The sequence below is a fragment of the Dermacentor albipictus genome, chromosome 5, assembly GCF_038994185.2.
Source record: "Dermacentor albipictus isolate Rhodes 1998 colony chromosome 5, USDA_Dalb.pri_finalv2, whole genome shotgun sequence".
Taxonomy (NCBI): domain Eukaryota; kingdom Metazoa; phylum Arthropoda; class Arachnida; order Ixodida; family Ixodidae; genus Dermacentor; species Dermacentor albipictus.
Window position 1 is genome coordinate 171,971,903 of NC_091825.1, and position 15,224 is coordinate 171,987,126.

The window sequence follows — 15,224 nt, forward strand, 5'->3', positions numbered from 1 at the left end:
TACCTTGCAAAAGTCGAGGTCTCGGATAATGCCATCCATGAACCATAGAAAAGTTTGGCCTGCGTTTCATAATCCGAAAGGCATACAAAGAAATTCGAACATTCCAAATGGCATTGCTATTGTGGTCTTGGGAACATCCTCTAGCGCTACAGGTATCTGATGGTATACTTGTACCAGATCTATTTATGAGAATATGTTAGCGCCTTGCAGGCAGGAGGTCATGTCTTGAACATGCGGCACTGGGTAACATTCTGGTACGGTCACTCGGTTCAGTGCTCAATAGACCCCACAAATGCGCCAATCGCCATCTGTTGATTTGGGGACCATGTGAAGAGGTGACGCATATGGGCTCGACCAGCCTTTCGGCTCGCGTTGATGCCCTGGAGAAGATTGTCCAGTCGACTCAGTCAAACGAAATAGGTTTAAAGGCGGACGTGAATGGTAGCCTTGCAAAACTTTCCACTGAAATCAAAGTTCTTACCGAAAAATGCGATGATGCAGAAAATCGCCTGCGTCGTTCAAACTTACTTTTCTGTGGAATTCAAGACACAAAGGGTGAGACCTGGCTTGAGTCTCAGACCAAAATAGTATCATTCTGCTCCGAGCAACTCGGCTTATCCGTTAGTACAGACGACTTGGAGCGTGCACACCGACTTGGTCGTTACCAGCAAGACAAAACTAGGCCTATTATTGTAAAATATGCAAGATTTAAAGATAAATCAAGAATTCTTGCAGTGGCTTCTAAGCTCAAGGGCACGAATTTTTCGATTCACGAGGACTACTCAGCCAGAGTTCGACAGGCGCGAAGGAAACTTTATCTTCATGGACAACAGAGCGGCAGATCATTTAAACTTCGCTTTGACAAGCTGCTGCTTGATGGCAAACAATTCACGTACAATGCTGAATCTGATTGTATAGTTGAACTGAGGGCATAGCGGTCACTGCGTCTCTCCAGGCATGCGCGCCCCTCCTCTCCCCCCCCAGACCTGCCGCGCCTCGGTTACTGTCCCTGTTTATCAAAGTATGTCGGTCTTGCTTGCAAACATGCGTAGTTACCTGCCTAAGAAAGATGCTCTAGAATCTCTCTTGAAAGACAACAATACTGACCTTGCTATACTTACGGAATCTTGGCTGCATCCAAATATTGCTGACCACGAGCTACTAAATGATAGCCACACATACGCCGTTCACAGGCTTGACAGGTTGGGGCGCAGGGGAGGCGGCATTTTGATTTTTGTGAAAGAAAGTGTTCCTTCATATGTCACCAAATTGAACTGTCAACATGAAATTTTGTGTGTAAATATATCACTTCGGTCAAGTATGACTGTGATTATAGCTTGTTATCGCGCTCCTGACTGTGATGTTTCTTTCAACCATGAACTAAATTCTGTACTAGCGAATCTTTACTCACACTTCCCGTCTGCGAACTTTATGCTCTGTGGCGATTTTAATTTTCCGGACATTAACTGGGCAAATCTAGACGCACATTACCAGCAATCCAAAGATTTTCTTGACACAATCCTTACATTCAACTTTACTCAGATGGTTAATATGGCAACCCGTGGGGAGAACATTCTAGACCTTGTCCTTGTCTCTAACCCCAAAATAATAAAATCGCTATCATCCGTAGCTGGTCTAAGCGACCACAAATTACTGCTATTAAATCTCTGCATCCCAGTTCCTTTCAGACAGCCCTCGACCAAATACATTAGGGACTACAACAAAGCAGATTTTAGCAAAATTAACACTGAACTGAACACTTTCTCACATTTTTTTCGTGAGACTGCTCCTTCTCGTACAGTAGATGAAAACTGGTTGTTATTTAAGAATAAATTATTACGGCTTGTTGAGAGACATGTACCTCTTGTTCGCATTCGCGGTGATTTAGGAAAACCCTGGTTTTCCAACACACTTCGGAGGCTGTCGGGAAGGAAAAAACGTCTGTTTCGTGATGCGAAACGCTCTAAATCTTGTTCAAAGTGGGACAAGTACTTCAAATGCCTGCGCAAATACACTAGCACTTTGAGACAATCCAAAAAGAAGTTCTTCCACCACGATTTGCCTAACATCATACGTGTCAAACCCAAGAAATTTTGGAATATTTTGAAACCAAACAATAGCTCCAATAACATTTCCTTGACTTATCCTGACGGTTCAAACGTGCCGCTTGATCAGCGGTCAGACGTAATGAACTCATATTTTTCTTCTGTTTTCACTCGTGAGCCTGCACTGAAGGACTTTGATTTGCCCATCCACAGTTTTCCCCTCATGTTTCCCATTACAATTACTTCTCAAGGCATTATGAAACTTATTGATAACCTAAAGATTTCTAGTGCCCCCGGGCCAGATAACATCACTGCTAAGGTACTAAAAGGTACGAAAGAAATTTCCAGTCATATATTACAAATAATTTTTACCCAGTCCATTACTGACAGTTCACTTCCAAATGACTGGAAGATTAGTAATGTGGTACCGGTATATAAGTCAGGCAGCCGCTCTGATCCTTCCAATTATCGCCCCATTTCCCTAACGAGTATTCCCTGTAAACTATTAGAACATATAATATATACGCAAATAGCATGTCATCTCGGTGATCATTCCTTCTTTTTTCACAATCAGCATGGTTTCCGGCCTGGTTTGTCATGCGATACACAGCTTTTTGAATTTATTACTGAACTTCACCTGAATTTAGACTCATCACTTCAAACTGACGTCATATATCTAGACTTCGCCAAAGCATTTGACTGTGTTCCCCATCAGCGGCTTTTGGCCAAACTTTCATGCCTCGGTCTCGACCCTCTCGCACTGTCATGGATCCGTTGCTTTCTTACTAATCGATTCCAGTACACAGCTATCGGAAATCATTTCTCAACCACTGCTAGCGTCATCTCCGGAGTACCACAGGGGTCCATCCTCGGTCCCCTTCTCTTTCTCATCTTCATAAACGACCTTCCCAACGGCATATCATCCAATATCCGACTTTTTGCAGATGACTGCGTAATCTACCGTCGCATTACAGACCCAGCCGACCATGCAACGCTCCAAAAAGACTTACATTCATTAGAAACCTGGTGTTCCAACTCTTTAATGAAACTTAACATCTCCAAATGTAAAGTTATGCAGGTATCCCGTAAACACTCTAACAAGAATCACTCGTACTTTTTAAACTCGACAGCCCTATCCACCGTTGAGTCGTATCGTTATCTCGGTATTACTATTAATAGCAAGTTGACCTGGTCCGACCATATAACAAAATTGGCTACCGACACTAATAAATCACTTGGTTACGTCAGGCGTACCCTTGCGCTGTGCCCCTCATCCACAAGAAAACTAGCTTATGAAACTTTTATTCGAAGTAAACTTGACTACGACTCAGCTATTTGGAGCCCGCACCAAGCTTACTTAATTAATATGTTAGAATCAATACAAAATCGTGCCGCTAGATTCATCACTTCCAGATACAGCCGTGAAGAAAGTGTCAGTGCGATTAAATCATCTCTAGGACTCGAACCATTGGTGTTGCGTCGGAAAATTGCGAAACTGTGCCTTTTCCAGCGACTTTATTATAACTTCCCCGAACTGCATGGAAGGCTTCTAATCCCACCAACCCGTACTTCTCGTTGCCTTTTTAACTCTTGCAGCATCCAGCGCTTGCATGGTTCAACAGCTTCCTTTAATCAATCGTTTTTGCCTAGCGCCATTATAGAGTGGAACAATTTACCAGATAGAGTTGTCAATGAGCGCAACCCCATTATCTTCAAGCAGCTGCTTACTGATCACCTTAAACCCTAACCTTACAATGACCGTACTGTGCCTTCATTCTTTTGCGATTGCCGTCTCACATTGTGACTGTTCTGCTGATTTGCTTTTGCATTCTATTCAGTGTGCCTCTTGTTGTTGTTGTTGTTTTATTTTTTTTTATTTTTAATGCGAATCCACAGGCTGAGTCTTGTAAGAAATTGTAACCATATCTTTGTTTCTATCCTTATCTTCTGTAACCCCCCCTTATGTAATACCCCGACAGGGGTCGTTAAGGAAAAATAAATGATGATAAATGATGATGATGATGAAGGACGTACTATCCGAGTTCCATTATGTGGGCAAACACCTGTCGTGCTAGCCCCAGCTTCTCGGGTGGAAGGTGCTGTGGCCGCGCGTAGACCAGTGGGCATGTGGTTTCGATGTGATGCTGAACCCTGTGCCTCTCTTCGGTGGATGCCTGTGGCTGTCGCGTCAGCTCGGGGAACTCTTGTGTTATGGCAGTGAAGTACGATTCTCCGGACAGACTGAGCAAGGTCGGGCTGAGAGGAGGATGCCAACACGGCTTACCTTGTACCGCTCCATGACAAACAGGATCCTGAAGCCGCTTCTTGGAGACGTTGACCAACAGACTGAAGTATTGCAGAAAGTCTGTGCCTAATATGTTGAACTTGACATCAGCGGCGCTGTGAACACTCATTTAAACGTTCTGCTTAGACTGAAGTTCAGCATGAGCGAACAATGTCCATATCTTGGTATCACCCAGTGGCGCAGCCAGAAATTTTGTTCGAGGGGGGGGGGGGGCTCACGTTGCAGTTCAGCCTCCTCCTTATAGAATTTGTTGAGGGATCAAATACATGAATAATAACTCCATTGCCATTCCCAAAGATGCTGCAAACGAATTCTTAAATGCTACGCACTGTCAAGACAAGTAAAATATGTATGTTTTCACAAAGGAATATACCCATATGTCTAAAAAATTGTGCCTGAAATAACTGATATCAATGCTTCCATCTGTTCTCGCTATTTAATAAGTAAAGAAAATATCACACAGACTTTAGGACTATATCAGTTTGAAACCAGCAAAGCAGTGCATGCCGTTAATATGAAAAATGTAAAGGCCATGAAATGAACAAGTGGAGGACAAATATTTCAATGAAACTTTGTCATTCAAGAACTTTGTTTATATTTTTGTACATATGCAACGGCCAGGGAGAATCTCAATGACGCTGTCCTTTGTTACAATATATTGTTCAGAAACAGCTGTCACCGATCGTGTATTGTGAGTAATTGCACTGAAATTATAGTTGCAATAGCGAGTACATATAAAAAGCAGGAGTTCTGCATAGTATATGAGGGCGAGTCAAATGAAAGTGAGCCAATGCAATTATATCAAAAACAAGGTTCTTCATTTAAAAGTAGTCTCCATGAGCACTTAGACATTTGCACCACTGACTAACGAGTCGCGTTATTCCCGTCTCGTGAAGCTTCTCGAGTTGCAGCTTCAAAAAGTCAGTAACTGACTCTTTGACTACATCGCCCAACACGAATCTGGTTCCCTTGAGCTGCTTCTTTAATTACCCCAAAATGTGGAAGTTGCAAGGCAACAGGTCTCGCTTTTATGGCAGGTGTTGCAGCGTTTCCCACTTGAAGTTTGCCAGTTTTGTGTTAACCACATCAGTGACGTTGGGATGGGCATTGCCGTGGAAGAAAATGACCCCATTCGCCTATTTTCCATATTGTTTGTTTTCAATTGCGACATGCAGCCGATCTGACGTTTCACAATATCGGAAACAATTGATAGTGTCTCCAGGTCTAGCAAATTCAATCAGTAATGGCCCCTGATGATAGAAAAAAAAGTCAGCAACATCTTTCCGGCAGAAATGACGGCCTTTGCTTTCTTTGGGGGTGGTGAATTCGAATGTTGTAGTGGCACCATGATTCGTCTGTGGTCACAATTACCGACAAGAAGTCATCACCCTCATTGTGATACCGGATCAGATGAATCAAGGCAGCGCCGAACCTCTCCGTCTTCTGGGGGTGGTTCAAAATCTTGGGCATCCATTGCACACACAAAAGCCGATGCCCGAGATGTTCATGAATTATGGTGTGACCCGAACTGTGACTGATGTTCACAGACCCTGCCAATTCATCGATGCTTATCCTCTGTTTCTGTCTAGTCAGCTCATCAACCTTTGCAAATGTGTTGGGGGTGATTGCACGGCGGCTTTGGTCCAGTCTTGAATGGTCGTTGCAACTTTCACGTCCTAATTTGAATAGTTTTCTCCAACGCTTCACAATGGCCAATGAAATGCAATGTTCAATGTACATGGTAGCCATATGGCGACTAATTTCTTTTTAGGAAGCACATTCAGCTATCAAAAAGCTCACAATACCACGCTGTTCAACTTTTGGAGTGTCCATTATGTCATGCAACCATGTTCAGCCCAGTGTATGAGAGCATTAAAGAAACTTTATCCTCACACCTTTGTATCACTTTTGTAAATGAGAGATGCTTGTGTGCTAAGCGCATGCCTCGCACATAATGAGCTGAACCATTATTGCGCAGAATGGGTTGGCTCATTTTCATTTGACTCACCCTTGTACATTAGAAATGCGAAGATATAATGGAATATACAAATGTGAAGATACAGCTTGATAAATGGCAAAGAAGTGTCACTGGAAACAAAGTTCACTGCACGTATATGCAAAACCTTGCAACAAGATATTTAGATATACGTATAAGTCTCCAATAAATCTAAGTATCTAAGAAAAAGTCACTGTATCTAATGCGTCAAACAGGGTCAATAAACATGTTCCGCAACCACAGATTCACAGATCACAGCACCCCTCTCTCCACTCCTGCTGATGTTTCGCCCGTGACAGGAAGTGGCGTGCTTCCTCCCCGCATTTCTTCTTTGCCCACACAAGACTGAGCCACCATCGTTGGCTCACCTATGCAACCCCCCCCCCCCTCCCACGCTTTCACTTGCATATATAGCATGCGGCGCGCGATCACGATATTATCACCCTTGGACTTTATACGAAACATGACGGCAACAGCGACAGCAGAATTTCACCTGGAGTCTCCATATAATTGCTATCAGAATAATATAGTAAGAGTATCCGGCAACTGAAGTGTCCCGTGGCTCATTTCTTTCCGCAAAAAAAGAACTCACAAAATCGCACTTTCACCATGCGGCAATTTGCAGCACTGCAACAATCTCTTTTTTCTTTTATGGAAAGGGGGGTGGGCACGAGAATAAGAAATGCAAAGGAAAGCATGTTGGCCTCAAGTGAATGCCTACTTTGGGCACTTAATGTAGCTACCGAAGGAATATAGAAGAAAATGTGAGATGCTTGGTCCATAAAGAACCATAGGCATACTGCTTGGTATACTACACTTGCGAGAACATTTTTCGTAGAGGTTATGCTCAAGCGAATGCCTTGCAACGCCTCGAGTCCCCGAAGTGATGGCGGCGAGAGACCATTGTTTCTTTTTCTCGTCTGCTAGCCAGAAAGGCGAAAATCCACTCGGCCAGAGAAAAACGAACGTGCATCAAAGTGTGCCGCGTGGTGGTTGGGCCAACACGAGAAAAGCGCATGTGCTCTGGCTGGCTGCGGCAGCCCGCGGGTGGCGAGAACAAAAAAATTGAAGAGGCTCAAATCTGTCCTCGCTAATAAAAGTCCAAGTAGAAAAATAAATAAGAATGTGGTTACATTTGCTGGCTTTAGTGTCTGACATGGATGCTTTGGCGCAAGTGAAAGAAAAAGTTGATATTCTTTTCTGTGACAGGACGGCAAAAATGAACCACCACAATGCTTCGTCTCATCGGACCTTGCCACATGCTTTATCAACTTGCCTGATAGTGTGTTTATTTGGCTTGTCTAGTTTTATGGTCCGATGTGTGACTTTGAAGTCAGTGCACCTTTGGCGTCAAATGATTGTAACAACAATAAACCTGCAAAGTTCTGGAATTGAAAATCTAAAGGACGACTTTGGAAATGTTACTGTACCTTTTGCAAAGTTTATGAGAACTTTATATTCATAAAGTTTTGGAATTGAAATCCATGCACTCCATAGATTCACGGAGTGCATGGAAATCCATGCACTCTATAATGGACTCCATAATGGACACTCCAAAAGTTTAACAGCATGGTGTCGTGAGGCTTTTGACAGCTGAAGATGTTTCCCCCCCCCCAAAATTAGTCACCACATGGCTTCCGTGTAGGTTGAACATTGCATTTCACTGGCCACTGTGAAGCGTTGGAGAAAACGGTTTAAAAAGCATGAACGTTGCAAAGACGATCCAAGACAGGGCCAAAGCCACCGTGCAATCACCCCAAGACAATTATAAAGGCTGATTAGACAAGTATGGAGGATAAGCATTGATGAATTGGCAGGGCATGTGAACATCAGTAACTGTTTTGGGTCGCACCATAATTCATGAACACCTCAGTTATCGGCTCTTGTGTGTGCAATGGATGCCCAAGATTTTGAACCACTGCCAGAAGACGGAGAAGTTCGGTGCTACCTTGACTCATCTAATGCAGTATCACAATAAGGGTGACGACTTTTTGTCTGCAACTGTGACCGGGGATGAATCCTTGTGCCACTACTACGAACCTTAAACACGACGGCAAAGCTTACAGTGGAATATTTCAATTCACCAACCCCAAGGAAAGCAAAGGCCGTCATTTCCGCCAGAAAGGTGTTGCTGACTTTTTTTTGGTTGTCAGCAGCCATTATTGATGAAATTTTCTAAACCTGGAAAAACTATCAATCCTTTCTAATATTGTAAAACGTTGGATCGGCTGCGTGTCCCAATCAAGAACAAACGACGTGGAAAAATGAGGAATGAGGTCATCTTGCTCCACGACAATTCCTGTCCCCACGTCGCTGATGTGGTTAACACAAAACTGGCAAAGTTCAAGTGGGAAACGCTGCAACATCCGCCATACAACCCAGACCTGTTGCGTTGTGATTTCCCCTTTTTGGAGCATCTGAAAAAAAAAAAAAAATCAGCTCAAGGGAACCAGATTCATGGGAAAGAATCAGTTACAGACTTTTTGAAGCAGCAACCCAAGAAATTTTCTGTGACGGGAATCAGTGACTCATTAGTCAGTGCGACAAATGTCTAAATGCTGATGGATACTACTTTTAAACAAAGTAGGCCATTAGTCATACATTCGCATTGGCTCACTTTCATTTGACTCGCCCTCGCATATTTTGCAGAACTCCTGCTTTTTACATGTGCTCTCTGTTGCGACTCTAATTTCGATGCAGTTACTCACAATACACGAATGATGACAGCTGCTCCTGCGCAATACATTGTAACAAAGGACAGCATCACTGAGATTTTCCCCTAGTCATTGCATATGTACAAAAATGTAACCAAGGTTCTTGGATGACAGAAAAAGAGAGAAAGAGAGATGCAATGCAGAGAAAGGCAGGGACGTTAACAAAGTTTCATTAAAAAAATTTGCCCTCAACTTCTTCATTTTACGGCCTGTACATTTTTCATATCAGCGACATGCGCTGCTTTGCTGGTTTCAAACTGATATAGTTCTAAAGTTCGTCTGTTATTTCCTTTACATATTAAATAGACAGAAAGCATGGAAGCATTCATATAGGTAAGTTCAAGCACTTTTGAGACATATGAGTGTATTATTTTATGAAAAAATACATATTTTACTTGTCTTGACGGTGCGTCACATCCAAGAATTCGTTTGCAGCATGTTTTGCAATGGCAATGCAGTTATTATTAATGTATTTGTATGTGATGTAATGTGTGTAGGAGCATTGGTCGCTCTCAGTGCTTGCCATGGCCATTTCCTGAGTGCATGCAGGGTGGAACACAGTTATGCGCAGCATTTCCAAACTGCCGATGATACCAGCATATAGTCTGATGCTGAGGCTGTGATAGCGGCATGTTTGGTTTACTTAATGTTTGTGCCCTTCTGCTTGCACACAAAGCTGACAGCGTCTCACTGAGTCTTGAAATCTCATCATGCATTTCTTGAAGTTCATCTCGAGACTGTTGTGCTTGCATGGCAGCCAGTGATGTGGATGGGGTGATCGCTACCAGCCGGTTGGCAAGCTCAGTGACTGCAGGTAGATCTTTCTACTCTTAGCAGTGACGACCATGCAGACACTTGAACATAGCTTTTGCAAAAAAAGTTCTCAGAGCAATGCTCTGTCTAGAGCATTTCTTGTTTCGCCAAGCAACTGTTGCATGTGCCGCTAGAGCTGACTAAAAATACGGTCGCTGAGGTCTGTGCCGCGAAGCAATTGCTGCAGTCGCTGCGGTGCGGAGGGCGTAACTCGGCAGACGAGGGTTCCTTTCACCTTTGCATATGAATTTTTGGCGAGCATTGCAAGCAAAAGAACCCTTACTTCACTGGCTATGGCCGGCGGGAGACTGCTTACTACGTAGTGGTATTTCGTAAGGCCTGCTGTGATGCGTCGTGCTGTGAACTGCGATTCGACTTGTATAAACTATAGTGCAGCGTCTGCAGTCCAAAAGGAGGGCAGCTTATCGTCGACTGAGAAGACTGTCGGGGTGAGCGTCAGCCATGGTTATCGAAGTCATAGGACGTTGGTGCACCAGCCCGATGCTGCAGCACAATTCCGTGTTACCAATGTTGGAACGTGCTTCTTGGCAGAGCAAGGCGAATGAACATCACATATCCCAAACAACAAGTGAACTTTTATTGGGTGCGATCCTCTCAAAGTTAACTCGGGTTTTTCCACACGCATGCGCTCTTGGCACTACCCCCAAAGCATCGTTATGTGTCGCCACAATGTCATTATCATCACTCATCACAACTTTATGTTCCCGTTCCCCCTCTCCCTGTGCAGAGTAGCAGGCTAGAGCGCGCTAGCTCAGGCCGACCTCTCTGCCTTCTTTCAAAAAAATTATCTCTCTCTTGTAACTGAAAGGGCCACAGAGGCCTGGCAGGAAGACTGTTTTTCAGTATTGCAGTCATTTATTACCAGCCTCATGCTGATTAATATACAGCATGTCTGTATTGTTCAAAGGGGTTCCACACTCATTCACTTATCAATGCTCAACCAAGCAAGAACTCAAGATGTTTTACTCTACTAAGCAGTGATGATCTAAGATACCAGGTTGCCATTACTGCAAATCAGTGAGTTTATTATGCTCAGAAGGGCTCATGTGTGGTGGTGCTACTGTTATACAAAATGTGGCAGTGAAGAGGCCAGGCTGGTTGTAGGAGGTGATGTTTGCATGTGATGGAGCTGTTGCCAACATTGAATGGGACAGTGTCCAACTTATTTAGTTAAATTGCTTCAGGTTTACCCTGTTTCTCTTTATTGGTGCACCTTGTTGAGTTTCTTGGTGTCGCACAAATGTGAACAGCATCATCAGAACTACTCATCATGCTTCACACTAGTAACGCTGTGTGGTTGTGTGGGTTAAACCTCCACTAGCTGCTGGCTTGGTTTTGTAGAATAATTTTCTTGCATAAGAGCACTAAATGCTGTACACATGCCGGCTTTCTGTACGCTCTCTTTACGGTACGTATGGGGTATGCTTGGCATGCAACTAGTACAGAAAGCAAGCTTTGGTTCCCGGCACACTTTGTTGATCCACAAGGTATTACCAAACTGTACTGCTACTAAATTGCAACCATTGCAGCTTTGAGTAAGTAAGGCAAGAATGGCACATACGCAAGATTATTGCTTGGGTAACAATTGAACTGGCATTGTGTGAATCTACTTGATGAACGAGTGACATGAAGGTGAGTGGCGGCGCACCTCTTGTGGTCACACGTGGTTGAAGAATGAGCTTGTTCATTAAAGTGGAAAGTTGGGCTAGTTGGTGAGTGATCATCATACCTTGCTGGTGAAGCAGCGCACAGACACGGACACAGTGAAGACAAACAGGAAAAGTGTCGTCTTTTCCTGTTTGTCTTCACTGTGTCCGTGTCTGTGCGCTGCTTCACCAGCAAGGTATGATGAGCTTGTTCATACAGCAAGGGCAGGTTATGCACCCAAAGGTGCAGAGGGCAAGAGAAAATGTGCTCCTACTTTGAGCCTTACTCTTACATTGTTTCCACATGGTCCAAATAGAACTGCCGTCCTCCTTGCCAAAGGCACTGTCCCTTTTACCGTGGATCTGGTAGAAGCGCGCACTGTGGTGTGGCAGTGACATTGGATAACTGGAAGAAAACGTGGTGCTCCTTCCACCTGCCTCCTGCCAGTTTCCACTGCAGGTCACCTTGTGCAATGGCACATTGGTGCAGTCCATTGTAAAAACTCAACGTGCATGAAGAAAACGAGTAACAGCGCTGAACAACGGGACGTGACTGAGACAGACGAAGTGCTAACTTTCAACCAATATTTTATTGTGCACATAGCAATATATACAGGAGCTTGAACAGGCAACAGGGAGAGGTCGCGTCCCATTGTTCAGTGCTATTACTTGTTTTCTTCATACATGTATCAACGAGCCCAAGTTAGCACGTTATTGCAGTTCGACGTGCACGCTGCCCGTATATTAGAGACAATGAGTGTGAGCTTGTCATGCATGTGAGTTTTTCTCCGGACATCTTTTTTGAAAAAGGAAACGAAAAACTGATCAGAACTTTTGTCTTTAAAGTGTGGGGATTGAGGTGCCTTCCCGCGCCTCTTTCCCCCAGCTCATGCGTTGTGCTTAGTTCGATCTCCAGGAACCGCCCCTGTTATGGCAACATGGCGGAAATGGCTAGCGCGCCGGAGCTTATTTTCCATGCAAACCGTGCTTCTCTCTGCCCAGCTCGAATCACTGCACGATCAAGTGTCACCAGGTCGCGCCCTGATTGGCCTCTCGAGTGGCCGCGCCCGGCCACCCTCTCCACCCGAGCTCTGTTCCGCTGAGCAGTTTAGTGCCGCGGCAAATACTCACAGGCTTGCAAGGAGTTGGTTTCATGGGGCCTTTGCTCCTGCAACTTCTCATTCTCGTGCTTGGCGGACTGCTTACCGGTTAGCCCTAGCGCAGCAGGCGCACATGCTCGATCAGTCTTGCGGTGAGCCTTTGCCCGTAAGCGCCGTGGCTGTCGCACTGTGCTGTAACTTGGGTGAATAAACCCGCCTTTGTTGGCAATCTGACTCTGGAGACTTCTCTGTGCCATGTTCGAGAGTCAACGAACCCTGCCATAGCGGCTTTCTGCATTACGAAGTGGAGGAGCGTTGTGCCCTTTCCTGACCGTCGCTCGTAGGGAGAGCCTCGTGCAAACCAATCTCCACAAAGGACATGCTTTTATGTTTGCTCACACTCTTGACGACTGTACTGCTCTAGGGCAGCTTGATGCAGCTGCATGTTCATAAATTTGTTTTGTTTGCTGGTTACAATAATACAATTCTATAAATGTTCATTATGTAATGAAATAAAAACTGCTATATCAGGCATTTCGCTAGAATAGGAGCTTGGGCTTGTTGGCTTTCCATCCTGGTGTTTCCAGCACTTGTGGTGTTGTCTTCTCGTCTCGTGTCCCGTCTACGTTTTGCACTTTCCTTGGTTGCTCAGTGGCTATGGTGTTAGGCTGCTGAGCACGAGGTCGCGGGATCGAACCCCGCCACGGCGGCCGCATTTCGATGGGGGCGAAATGCGAAAACACCCGTGTGCTCAGGTTTAGGTGCACGTTAAAGAACCCCAGGTGGTCGAAATTTCCGGAGTCCTCCACTATGGCGTGCCTCATAATCAGAAAGTGGTTTTGGCACGTAAAACCCCATAATTTTTTTTTTCTTTCTTTTGCACTGTTTACACCAGTATGTCAGGCATGTAGCCTACAAAGCCCCGTTGAGTCGTCACCCATTTCCTTACATTTGTCTGAGGCAGCTCTCTTAGCTGCCCCTTGTGTGTGCCACAGCATGACCCTTGTGTGCACTGCATGTACGCCTGACTTGCGTTCAAGACCCCTGGGCACTGTGAATTTGGAGTGACCAAGTTTGACTGCATGCGCGCAGGCCGGGGCGAGTGACACCGAGGAGTATGAGCTTTCCGATGACGATGGGCACTGTGCTGAGGGCTTGGCCGATCTGCCTGTGGCTACTCGGGTGGAGTGCCTGTGTGGTGGCTTGGCCCTCGGCACAGACATTGAGGAGGTGGTGTGCTGCCCTGGCTGCCGTGTCTACCACCACCTGGCGTGCACCACCAGTGGCGGCCTCCGTACTGGCGAGAAATACCTCTGTCCACACTGTTGGGTGGACTCTGCAAAGGTGAGCACAGGCAGAGCTGCGCCATGCAATCACTTGGGGGCTCGCTGTTTTCACTGATTGGTTCTTAGTGCAGTGTCACTTGCTCACCTAGATCTTGCCCAGCATTTTGCTCAAAAATTAGCTGCAGTGGATGCTGTGAGGAGGTGCACGTGGTATGGTTTGAGCTATTGAATGCAACTTGTGATGTCTTTCTGCTGGCCTTAGGCTGAGCAGAACTCTGCATTTGCTACCATTGTCACGACTGGTTATGTATTGGCCGTGATGAGAATGCAGTCAGTATCAGAACTCACTTGCGTTGAAGACCATTCAGTTTACCGGAGAGAAGCAGAAAAAAAATGCTTGGGGCTGTGCAAAGTAGCCATGGAGTACAGGACAATCCCTCTCCAGTTTTGAAATGGGCTGCTAGGTAGTTCATTGCCATTGAAAAAAATATAAGAGCATTTTCAATATAAAGTGAAAATTTTAGTTTCAGCAGCTTTTGAATGTATTACATACCTAGAGCAAAGAAATAGTATCTTCAACGGTACTGACAAACATTTTTGTATTGCTTGTGCCCTCAGTGAACAGCTCTGGACTTAATACCGTATTTACTCGCATAATGATCGCACTCGCGTAATGATCGCACCCCTAAAATTTGTCGTCAAAATTCGATTTTTTTTATTTCCCGCGTAATGATCGCACCCCGAACTTGCCGCAGCGATATGTCGTGTGCTAAGTCTAGCGAATAATGATCGCGCTTACCACCTGTCGAATGCTACGCGAACGACTCTTCAAGACAAGCCAAGCGGCCTGCACGCACCAAACATTCTTAAGTAAATGCCTCATTTCATTACTTTCATCACTTTCCGCACTTCCATGACAAAATGAGGTACAACCAAACTTGCCTTTATTATGGGTTGGCTTTATAATGGCTGATGTCAACAAAAACAATAAAGGCGCATTTCGATTATTTTCATCTGCTTTTGCACTCGTGAGCACGCAACAAATCGCGCGCGGCAATGATAGTAGCCACGTTTACTCTGATACGTTAAAAGTGTACCCGATTCATACGCCGACGCTTGTAACACAGCTAAGATATTCGCCCACCCTTAGCGGAAAGTAGTGAAGACAGATGCCGCAGTTTCCGCAGCATGCCCGTCATGTGTTTCTGTCACTGGCAGCTAAGCGCGCCCACCTATTTCTGTCCCCTCAAAGTGGACATGGCTACGTTATTGCCGCAAACTTGCCGATATTAACGATA

The 15,224-nt window shown here is 45.0% G+C and overlaps 1 protein-coding gene across 7 annotated transcripts in view; it reads left to right on the forward strand.

The window, feature by feature from the left end:
• The window catches only part of LOC135916679 (E3 ubiquitin-protein ligase SHPRH), a 375,022-nt gene that overhangs the window by 81,459 nt on the left and 278,339 nt on the right, over positions 1 to 15,224 (forward strand). For all 7 annotated transcript variants that reach the window (XM_065450123.2, XM_065450124.2, XM_065450125.2 and 4 more), the window contains exon 6: positions 13,733 to 13,984. In XM_065450123.2, the coding sequence (XP_065306195.2) occupies positions 13,733 to 13,984 (252 nt within the window). The remainder of the gene's footprint in view (positions 1 to 13,732; positions 13,985 to 15,224) is intronic.